The sequence below is a fragment of the Sus scrofa genome, chromosome 1 (assembly GCF_054392235.1).
Source record: "Sus scrofa isolate SSC_HxYL_T2T_F1_AM1 chromosome 1, Sscrofa_HxYL_maternal_Yorkshire_Landrace_v2.0, whole genome shotgun sequence".
NCBI classification, from domain to species: Eukaryota; Metazoa; Chordata; class Mammalia; order Artiodactyla; family Suidae; genus Sus; species Sus scrofa.
In genome coordinates this window covers 77,293,125-77,305,097 of record NC_139383.1, presented here as the reverse complement: position 1 = coordinate 77,305,097, position 11,973 = coordinate 77,293,125, and the positions used below count along the sequence as shown (strand labels likewise).

Below are 11,973 nucleotides of genomic sequence, written 5' to 3'. Positions count from 1 at the left end.
ATTGAATTTGAAGCCTAATAGAAGCACTATACAATTTTCTGTGGAAATTACAAGTCTTATGGCAGAGCTATAAAGTATTGATGATTTATGAGGATTTATAAATTTTGAATATAGTATCAGTCATCTGGGTAGTTTATTGTTACTGAAATGGATGCATCCCAACAATATCCACTGCAATAAAAATATAACCAAGATGTTTCTGGAAAATCCCTGAGCATCTGTTCCAATAGTATCCAGTGTAGACTTTCTAGAAAGAGGAATAATTGCTCCTCTTCTTATGTTGGACTCAATGGCCAAAGCTTTGGAGAATTTGATGAGTCCTATCGGAATTAGGATGATGAGATAAGAAAGCAGAATTCTGTCTCTGTTCTTTTCCTCTCAAAAAAATGTCTTCAATTGAATTAAAAAATGTAGGCCCATCAGGTCACTTAACTGCAATAATAATACTCTGTTCAGAAATCAGAAAGGGTTTACTTTGAAAGATTTGAGTAATACTTCTTGGTCTAAAACCTTTGTGAATGTTAGTTTTTTTGTATTTTCATCATTTGTACATTTTAGACTTTTAGAACTTGTACCACACATATTACTAAATATTTATTTTATGGGATTTAGCTTTTAAACCTTATATTATTATAGCACAGCCCTCTCCATAAGTCTATTTTAGTGAAGCTTTTTCAGTGCTATAGATCCTATTTCTTTCCATTAGACTGAAAACTGCATATATGTAGTATTATACAGAACACAATATTCTGAGATCTTTGTTTTATTATAAATACTTGTCACATTGCTCTTTTATGATGGGAAAATAACAAGGCAAGATCAAGTCTGAGTTTCATATTACTACTTTTTTTCCCCTCTAAAATCTGCCACATTTTGAAAGAAAAAACATTTTGGAGGTCTTTACAGAATAAATTTTCTACTTTAGATCCAATTCCTCTGTAAAATTGGGGGGGGGGGGTGGAGAGTGAGAAGTTTGTGCTGAAACTGTAGAAGAAAATATAATAGCAGGTTTGATAATTGCTCTTAATTGTATATTCGTGCTAATCGCAAAAGCACTAATAATAATGAGGAAATAATGTTTTGTATAACTGGGCACGAATAAATGAAGAACCTGATATCACATTATCATTTCTAAATCATTTTGTAGAAGCTTAAAATAAGAACATGAAAAGGCAGTATGATCAAATGTATTTCTTTTTTAATGCAACAGAACTTTAAAAAAAAAAAAACTACATTATCCAAGTCCCCTGAATATGAAATGTGGAAGTAATAAGTTGCACCTGTGTATATGGCAGAATAGGTTGCTGAATGTCTTCACCATCAGAATTATTTAATGAGTTCCCTGGTGGCCTAGTAGCAGCATTATCACTGCTGTGGCGCAGGTTCTGTTCCTGGCCCGGGAACTTCCTCCTGCCATTGGGGTGGGGGTGGAAATGCCTATTACAAATAAATTCCACATTTAGCATTTATATTTTGAACCTTTGAAGTTGTAGATAGCAAAGCTAATGCTGAAAGGAAAAGTTCTAGGTTTTCTGGCTGTTGTTTAACAGCCTCGTTTCCCTCTCCCTCTGCTTTCCCCCTCCCCCATCAACAGCTAGGAATCCATCTGCTTTCCAGGCATCTCTGTCCTCAGCTAGAGACAAGAAATGGAAGGACCCTGCTTTTCACAAAGGATCAAAGCTGAAATGAAAAGCAGGGAGACAACAGGTTACAGTTCTCTCTCGCTCTTGTACAGAGAATTTAGAAAAAGACAACATTTTTCCGAGGTAAACAAGCTACATTTGAGGAAGATTTGTTATACATCTATATTTAGGGTTTAAATATGCTTTGCATATATATATACATACATATATGTATGTATATATATATGGTCTTTTTTTCTTTTTAGGGCTGCACCCACAGCACATGGAGGTTCCCAGGCTAGGGGTCTAAACAGAGCTGAAGTCACCAGCCTATGCCACAGTCACAGCCTCATCTGTGACCTACACCACAGCTCAAGGCAATGCCGGATCCTTAAGCCACTGGGCGAGGCCAGGGATCGACCCCATGTCCTCATGGATGCTAGTCGGGTTCGCTAACCACTGAGCCATGACAGGAACTCCAGCTTTGCATATTATTAACTTTTAAAGGCCTAAATAAGAAACAAAAATGTACTAGAATATAATTTGAGGGATAAGGGAAATGTTCATTTTGTTTTTTAGATGAGTATGGATCATGGCATGACTTCAGTTTTAATTAAATCTTAAAACTCTAAGAGCTTTTGTACATTTGTCTTTGCATAAATAGGAAAAAATACAGGGAATGTTAGTGGCGGGGGACACACTAGGATAAATACATACAAGTGTAAGCTTTTGCCATGAAGTTTTGGAAATGCAGGAATTGTTTAGCTTTATACATGCTTTTAACCTTTTAAAACCCATTATTTTCATAAACCAATTAGAGTAATTCTTTCAGAAATTGATGTTTTCATCTAGAGCCATCACCATGAATGTGCCTGATCTCGTCAGAAATAGATATTTTCTTCAGAGATGGTTTTTTCTTTTTCCCATTTGTGCCTAAAACTGCAACTTGGTAACATGTTTGGTAAGACTTTGTTTGTTTGTTTATTTATTGTCTTTTTGCCTTTTCTAGGGCCGCTCCCTCAGCATATGGAGGTTCCCAGGCTAGGGGTCAAATTGGAGCTGTAGCCACCAGCCTACGCCAGAGCCACAGCAACTCAGGATCTGAGCCACTTCTGCGACCTACACCACAGCTCATGGCAACGCCAGATCCTTAACCCACTGAGCAAGGCCAGAGATCAAACCCACAACCTCATGGTTCCTACTCAGATTCAATAACCACTGAGCCATGACAGGAACTCCCAAGACTTTGTTTAAATATCAGGTCCTAGCGCAACGAATTCAGAAGTCAGAAAAAATCTAAGTTAAAATTGCCAGACTATCTTTTAATTATTCTGTTTTACTTTATTGTTATAATTTAAACAAATTCAGAAATTTGGGGTGTTTCTGGTTACTTGAATAGAACACACTGCAAACCTGAAGGGGAAAAATTGTCAATGGGAGAAATGTCTGGTTTCTGACCTGATCTGCCCTTAAGAGCAGGATCCTGTTCATCTGCACATACTGATTCTGAATATACTGTTAGCACCTGCTCCAGGAAGGTCTCTTGACACTGGAGCAAGATGGAATAACTTAATAATTCCATAGCTTATTTTAACATAGACTTGAGACGGAAGTAGATCTGCTATTATCTAGAATCCAAGCTTAAGAAGTTTCCAAATAGCAGAAGAAATTAAAACAAACACCAAAAATAAAAACACCATGTGAGATAACAAACAATATACCCAGCCCTAATCGAATCACAACCCTTTCAATATAGCTTGAGGTATTTTTAAATATTTGTACAAGCTAAATAGCGTTCACAGTTTCCAAAGTTGCTTTTACTGAGATAGCTTCATATTCTTGCAATATTTGACTTTGAGACGTGTTTTCTTGTCCATGAAAACTGAGTCTCTGCCCTCAGACTCACGGAAATATGGGACAGCTATTCAGTAGCAGAAAATGGTTCTTGTAGTAAATAAGGGTTCCAGTTCCCAATTATTGTGCTATTCCTAGGATGTGATTAAAAAAATAAGAAATTTGCCATTCATATAAAAGGAAAACTTGCTTAAACTTCTGAAAGCAAGTCCAGTCTGGTGGAGGTATATAAGACATTAAATAACAGAGTCAGATTCTTTCTTAAAGATTCCAGATGAGCTTGACAGCAGAGAATTCTGGTTCTCCAACATTTTCTCCATCTTTTCTTCTCCAGCGGTTTTACTGATCTCTCTTTGCTTCTTAATATGGAGCCAAGGGATGAAACAAAGGACAACACCTCCAATAATGGGAGGGATCCCAGCGAGGTAGAATGCCACATCATAGGAGCCCAACTTGTCACGGAGTAACCCTGGGAAGGGAAAAAACTGTCACCAAGAGAGAACAAGTATGGCCCTTAGGGTTCTCTCATTAGTCACACCGATGGCCTCACGGCAACCTAGTAACTTCATCTCAGCAGGACTAGTTCAAATATCTCAGCAGACTTTTTTTTTTTTTTTGCCATTTCTTGGGCCACTCCCAAGGCATATGGAGGTTCCCAGGCTGGGGTCGAATCAGAGCTGTAGCCGCCGACCTACACCACAGCCACGGCCACATTGGATCCAAGTCCCATCTGCGACCTACACCACAGCTCCCAGCAATGCTGGATCCTTAACCCACTAAGCAAGGCCAGGGATCGAACCCAAAACCTCATGGTTCCTAGTCGGATTTGTTAACCACTGAGCCACGATGGGAACTCCTCAGCAGACATTTTTAAGGAAATGGGTCTGAAATATAAACCTTTTCTTGATATGAGGAAGAAAATGATGTCATTTCTTTCATCTTGTTCTAAGTCTCTGACAGGCCTCTGGGTTTTCCTCCTAAGATATTACATGGAAAAAATATTTGCAACCAAACTTTGGCTTTCTCAGAACCCTTCAGAGGCCACCTGAGCTATTCTGACACATGGCCAAAGGCTCTACTTCAGCTGAAGGTGGACGGGACCACCAAGCTCAAACTTTTCTCAGACTTCAGAAGGTCTACATTTCAAATCTTTCTTGGGCCTGTTTATGAAAAAATATGAAACTATTTCAAATTGGAACCCAGAGACGGGATTAAGATGGCAGAATAGAAGGACTGGAGCTCAACTTCTCTCCTAAAAACAACAAAATTCACAACTAAAGACTGAGCACTCTTCACTCAAATGGACCGGAAACCCATGCCCTACTCCAGAAGAAAAAGAGGAGGCCACATCAAGAGGTAGGAGGGGTGATTTCGTGATATAAACAACCCCATACCTCCCGGGTGGGAAGCTCCACAGACTGAAAACTAACTGGCTCACAGAGACTCACCTGCAGGAGTGAGAGTTCTGAGCCCCACATCAAACCCTCACATGCTGGGATCTGTCACTGGGAGAAAGAGCCCCTGGAGCATCTGGCATTGAAGGCCAGTGGGGCTTGTGCGCAGGAGCTCCACAGGACTGGGGGAAACAGAGACCCCATTCTTAAAAGGCGCACACAGACTTTCACGTGCACTAGGTCCCAGGGCAGAGTGAGGTCTCCACAGGAACCTAGGTCAAACCTGACTGCAGTTCTTGGAGGATATCATGGGAAAACAGGGGTGAATGTGGCTTGTTGTGAGGGAAGGACATTGAAGGCAAAGCTCTTGGGAATATTCAGCAGTTGCCTTTCTCTGGAGGTGGCCATTTTGGGAAAATCTGGCCCCACCTGTCAGTCAGTGCTGAGAAGCCCCAGGGCAAACAACAACCCAGGTGGGATCACAGCCCCGCCCCTCAGTAAACAGGCTACTTAAAGACCCCTCAGGCACACAGCAGCCTCTAATCTCATCCACAGACTAAGCCCCACCCACCAGAGGGATTAGAATTGGCTTCACCTACCAGTGGGCAGGCATCAGCCCCTCCCATCAGGAAGCCTACAGCAAGCCCCCCATACAGACTTCAGCCACAAGGGGGGCAGACACCAGAAGTAAGAGAGGCTACAACTCTATTATCTGTAAAAAGGTCACCACATCAAAAACCTATAAAAATGAAAAGACAGAGAACTATAACTCAGATGAGGGAGAAAGGAAAAACCCCAGAAAATCAGCTAAGCGATGAGGAGATTCTCAACCTCCAGGAAAAAGACTTTAGACTGTTGATGCTGAAGATGATGCAAGACATTGGAAATAAACTGGAGGCAAAGATGGATAACTTATAGGAAACACTAACCAAAGAGATACAAGATATAAAGCATAAGAAGAGATGCAAAATACAGTAACTGAAATAAAAAACTCACTACAAGCAGCTAACAGCAGAATACAGGAGGCAGAAGAATGAATAAGCGAGGTGGAGGACAGATTAGAAGAAATTATGGATGCAGAACAGAAAAGAGAAAAAAGATTGAAAAAAAAATGAAGAGAGTCTCAGGGAACTCTGGGACAATGTTAAACGCACCAACATCCTTATTATAGGGGTGCCAGAAGGAGGAGAGAGAGAGAAGGGGACAGAAAAAAATATTCCAAGAGATAATAGCCAAAAACTTCCCTAACATGGGAAAGGAACCACTCACTCAAATCCAGGAGGCACAATGAGTACCATATAAAATAAACCCAAGGAGGAACACACCGAGACACATAATAATCCAGCTGACCAAAATTAAAGACAAAGAGAAAATCTCGAAAGCAGCTAGGGAAAAGAAACAAGTAACATACAAGGGAACCCCAATAAGGTTATTGAAAGATTTTTCAGCAGAAACTCTGCAGGCCAGAAGGGAGTGGCATGATATACTTAACGTGATGAAAGGAAAAAACCTCCAACCAAGAATACTTTACCCAGCAAGGCTCTCATTCAGATTTGAAGGAGAAATAAAAACCTTCTCAGATAAGCAAAAGCTGAGAGAATTCAGCAACACTAAACCAGCCTTACAACAAATACTAAAGGAACGTCTCTAGGCAGGAAAGAAAAGATCAGCAACAGGAAACAAAAATTCCACAAATGACAAGGCTCACCAGTAAAGGTATATATACAGTAAAGATACGAAATCATCTATGCAGAGTTATACCATCAAAACCAGAAATCATGAGAAGAGGTGGTACAAATGCAGGACACTATAGATGAACCTGCAATTAAGAGAACAACAACTTAAAACAATCTCATATACATATAGACTCTTACATCAAAACTTCAGAATAACTGCAAGCCAAAAATCTACAATTGATACACAAACAAGGAATCTCTGGAGAAGAAATATATCTCATAGTAAGTAAGTGCATAATCCACCATGAAGGGGGTCATTTGACATCATTCTTGGAATGCTGAAGTCTTCTTAGATCTGATTCTGATTTCCTCTCCATCAAAGAACTTATGATAATTATAATTAAATAATGCCACTGTACAATTAAATAATACAGTTCTATAATTGTATTATTAATAACCATTTCTCTCCATGGTACAATGTAAAGTCTATAATGTCTTGTTTATCACATCACCTAGAATGGTGTAATGTCTTTATTGAAGAATCAATGAGATGGAACAAATTGTGAGGACACATTTATATAGTTACACTGTTTTTTAACCAACTTATGCATTGTATATTTTACTTATTTTCAGAGGGTGTATTATTTTTGTTATGCTTACCAGTTACCAGCTTATTCTTTTTACTATGCTATATAAAATATTTAATGGCATATAAGGCTTTCTTCTTTATAAATTTTAGTTGCATAATATAACAATTTAATATAATGCTAATTTTTAAAGAAAAATTGAAATGTAATAGATAAAACTAAGTAGCAAAGATGAAAGCCATAAAATTGGGATAAAGTATAGAATAAATTTCCTATTTGTCTCAGCATATTTTCCATTCCACTTCTCCAGTGGGAGTCACTTAATCTGTTTCTTAAGATCCACGATATAATAATCTGTGTGAATGTAACTGTGTGTAAATGTATGTATTTTATTCTGTAAAAAAATAAAAATAGAAATACTCCAGGTCAAAAAAATAATAATAAAAAAATAAAGACTGGTCTAAAGTAAAAAAAAAAAAAAAAAATTGGAACCCAAAACATGAAAAATTCCTCTTTTATTCTTGGTCTGTCTGTCAGATTCACTTCTAGAAGCAAACACCGTTCCTATGAAGTGCTGCTTGTAATCTGCTGGAGACTTGGAAACCTTGACAAACTAAGCAAGTTAGATGCAAAAATACTGTAGGTAATATGTGACAGGGGGGAGAGGTGGAAAACTGGATGGTTCTACACGGAGACTATCATCTTTAGAACTTAAGGTGGAGTTCCCGTCGTGGCTCAGTGGTTAACGAATCCGACTAGGAACTATGAGGTTTCGGGTTCGATCCCTGGCCTTGCTCAGTGGGTTAAGAATCTGGTGTTGCCGTGAGCTGTGATGTAGGTTGCAGACGTGGCTCGGATCCCAAGTCGCTGTGGCTGTGGTGTAGGTCGGCGGCTACAGCTCCGATTCGACCCCTAGCCTGGGAACCTCCATATGCCATGAGTGTGGCCCTAGAAAAGGCCAAAAAAGGAGGGGGAAAAAAAAAGACCTTAGGTTTTATTTGGTCTGCTTAGTCATGGCTCTGCTTGCTTGATTCATAACTAGGTTCCCAACTGGCAAAGTTGCAGATGTGTGTGATTCTGAATGTGAGAATGAACTGAACTGAACTTTCACTGAGCCTCTCACATACCAGACACAGATAATAGTACATACATTTAAATTTTATAATTTTATCAAATCTTACGATAATTTACACTGGTACCCAATTAATACTGAACATGAAACATCTTTGTACTATCGTTCAGAGGATTTTTTTTTTTTTTTTTTTGCTTTGTTGGGCTGCACCCATGGCATATGGACATTCCCAGGCTAGGGGTCCAATCAGAGCTACAGCTGCCAGCCTACACCACAGCCACAGCAATGCCAGATCCTTAACCCACTGAGTGAGGCCAGGGATCAAACCCTCAACCTCATGGTTCCTAGTCAGATTCGTTTCCACTGTGCCACAATGGGAACTCTCCTCATTCAGAAGATGTTTATTTTTTTTTAATTTATTTTTTATTTATTTATTTATTTATTTATTTTTGTCTTTTTGCTATTTCTTGGGCCGCTCCCGCGGCATATGGAGGTTACCATGCTAGGGGTCGAATCGGAGCTGTAGCTTCCAGCCTACACCAGAGCCACAGCAACGCAGGATCCGAGCCTCGTCTGCAACCTACACCACAGCTCACGGCAACGCCGGATCGTTAACCCACTGAGTAAGGGCAGGGACCGAACCCGCAACCTCATGGTTCCTAGTCGGATTCGTTAACCACTGCGCCACGACGGGAACTCCCTCATTCAGAAGATTTTTAAAGCTGAAATTCACGTAACATAAAATTCACCATTTTAGTGGCATTTTGCATATTCACAGTGTTGTACAACTACCACCTCGATTTAGTTCCAAAATATTTTTATCACACCAGAAGGAAATTCTATACATATTATGCAGTTACTCCCTAATCCCCCTTCCCTCCACCTTACTGGCAACCATCAGTCTGTTCTCTGTCTCTTTGGATTTACCTATTCTGAATATGAGTCCATTTATGTGACCTTTTGTATTTGACTTATTTGACTTAGCATAATATCTGAAGTGCATCTACCTGGTAGCATGTATTAGTACAGTACTTGATTCCTTTTTATAGCTGATTAATACTCCATTGTATGGATATTTTGTTTATCCATTTATCTGCTGATGGATATTTGGGTGGTTCCTACCCTTATTTTTCATTATTTCTCAGAGGGATATGATCTCTTACACAAAGCATACACATTTAAAAACCTTTCAGAAAGAATCTTCACCTCTTCTAAAAAAGGATTCCTATTCCTTGAAAAGACATACTAAGTATATACAGGAACTATGAAAACTAAAGTACAGAAGCAAACTGCTCCATATTTTGTTGCGTATTTTACCAATAAGGATAAGAAGGGCTCCTCAGCAAAGTTTTCCAATGTGCCATCTACAGCTAGTCTTACTATGTTATAGATATGGCATATACAAAAGCAAGAGACGAGTAACCAATACACTGTAATATATTTAACATATAAGTGAGACCTACGGGAGAAAATGCTGTAATTTAATATAATTTACCTGCAATGGGTGGGCCCACAGTCATGGGTATAGACATGAATCCGAGCAGAAATCCAATGGCTTGGGAGACATCCTGGGCACCAACTAACTCGAAGGCAATGGGCGCCATAATGGAAATGAAGCATCCATCGAAGAGACCCATGATGAGACAGACAGCAATGAGGGCCCCAAAGATGCTGCACAGCGGAATCATCATGGACATCAGACCAATGAAAAAAAAGGAGAGGACCTAGGACAGACACCAAAATGTCACCTCAGCTCTCTGGAAAAGGGAGCAGTGTCAGGATTACTGAGTGACATGCTTAGGACTTTTAAGTGGTTACCGGTTAGTCACCTCCCCCACCCAGTTCACTCTGATTTTATATGCATAATCAACTCCCATAATCATCTCCTGTGACTTTCTTAGCACTTCGTCAGTATTTGCATTAAGGAACAAGAGGAAAGTCTATTTCTATATACTTTGTATATACTTTCTAGGCCGTAAGCTCTTTGAGGTCAGAATGTGTACAAAAGTCATCTTGGGACTACAGTATAAGGCTTAAGGATCTTGTACCTTGTCAGTGCTCAATAAGTATTTGCTCTTTGATTAACAGCTCTTTGAAATCAGCTCAAATGCACTCATCAAATATATGATTTATTTATTTATTTTTTAAAACATTTGATTTAAAACTTTTACCTCTGAAACTGTATGCACTTATCATTACTAGTCCTTTGCACAATGAAAATATGCCACCCAGATTTGTCCTTCACATAACAGAGCTTCCAGTTTGGGGAATACGGTGGTATAAGTTTTAGATATTTAGGAGTTTCCATGGTGGTGCAGTGGAAACCAACCTGACTAGTAGCCATGAGGCTGTAGGTTCAATCTCTGGCCTCGCTCAGTGAGTTAAAGGATCCGGCGTTGCCGTCAGCAGTGATGTAGGTCGCAGATGCGGCTAGGATCCCGAGATGCTGTGGCTGTGGTGCAGGCTGGCAGCTGCAGCTCCGATTAGACCCCTAGTCTGAGAAGTTCCATATTCCATGGGTGCAGCCCTAAAGAAAATTAAAAAAAAAAAAAAACAAAAAAAAAACCTGTTAAATTTTTAAAACAATCATTATTGTTAGTTATTTAAAAGCAAAATTTCTTGTTTTTCCCTTAAGAATTGTATTTATAGAAATTTACACATTTATTCTTTAGCATTTCTCAGAAAATAGCTGGCCATTTTTACCTTATTTGTAGCTGTAACAGTGAGAAAGGCTGCTTTTTCCCAGCAGGTGAGATTATCTGGGATGTAGATACATTGGGAGGTGTGGGGGCCAAGCCGGCGAGGACATGCCTGTTTCCCACACAGGGACCCTCCAGCCACACGGAGCACAGGCTTACTGGCACATTGCACAGAGGGGCTCCCCACTCCCCCAAATACCTGCTCATCTATAGATACTGGGCCCCAGTTTGAAAGGTGAATAAATTTGGTATTACATACAATCTTTTTCCTCCGAACACAGTAGCTCTGGTTAGATTTAAAGAAGGGATTCAAAGGTTCCTAATTCTCTTCTAGGCTCTGCCACTGACATTGGCATAGACTGGTGAAGTCTTGCTTGCTTTTGTTTCTTAAAAACATCCATACAAGGAGACATCTTTTGTCAATGTTATAGGCTCTACAGGAATAACCTCCTGCTTGAATTAGTTTATGTATCCAAGAATGAAAAAAAAATATTTTTTTCCTATTACCTTTCCCATTTCTGTCATAAAGAGAGTGTTTTTGGAGAAATGTCAGTGGGTATTTTGCTCAGGAAAACATACGGCTGCAGAGGATAAATGAGCTGCACCTGAATAAGCAGAAGGCACTTTCAGAGGCAGACGCACAACGGGCCACAGTTAGAATCAAGTGTTGCTCCTATAAATATATTCAATATAAAGTTTCCAGATTTTCGGGGCTTCTGGCTAGGAACCCAGTAGCTGGCAGCAGAGGCCTGCAGGCCGGTCCATCACACTAAAGGGAAGTGTTGAGGCCACAGCCAAGTGGTTGGCTTCTTCTAAAGCACACCCATCCATTGCAAATGCTTCACAGGGAGTCTGTTCGGCTTGCCCCACTGTTTCTGCTGGAGGAGGAACTGGCCCCAGTGCCACAGCCTCAGTGAGAATAATCATTTCCTTATTCAGGCCAGGGAGTTGCTAAATATTTGGATACCATTTTGGAAATGCTTATGTTTGGTAAACCTCTATCCCAAAGTATCTTCAGAAAAACATAAAATGCTCAAATGAACAACAACAAAAAAGGAACAAAACGACC

General features: G+C 39.8%; 1 protein-coding gene across 1 annotated transcript in view; it reads right to left on the bottom strand.

Annotated features, from left to right (window-relative positions):
• Window positions 1–3,420: 3,420 nt before the first annotated feature.
• SLC16A10 (solute carrier family 16 member 10) overlaps window positions 3,421–11,973 on the bottom strand; it is a 133,668-nt gene continuing 125,115 nt past the window's right edge. The window contains 3 exon segments of the mRNA XM_021091212.2: window positions 3,421–3,720; window positions 3,722–3,945; window positions 9,701–9,929. Of these exon segments, the coding sequence (XP_020946871.2) occupies window positions 3,667–3,720; window positions 3,722–3,945; window positions 9,701–9,929 (507 nt within the window). The 3' untranslated portion in view covers window positions 3,421–3,666.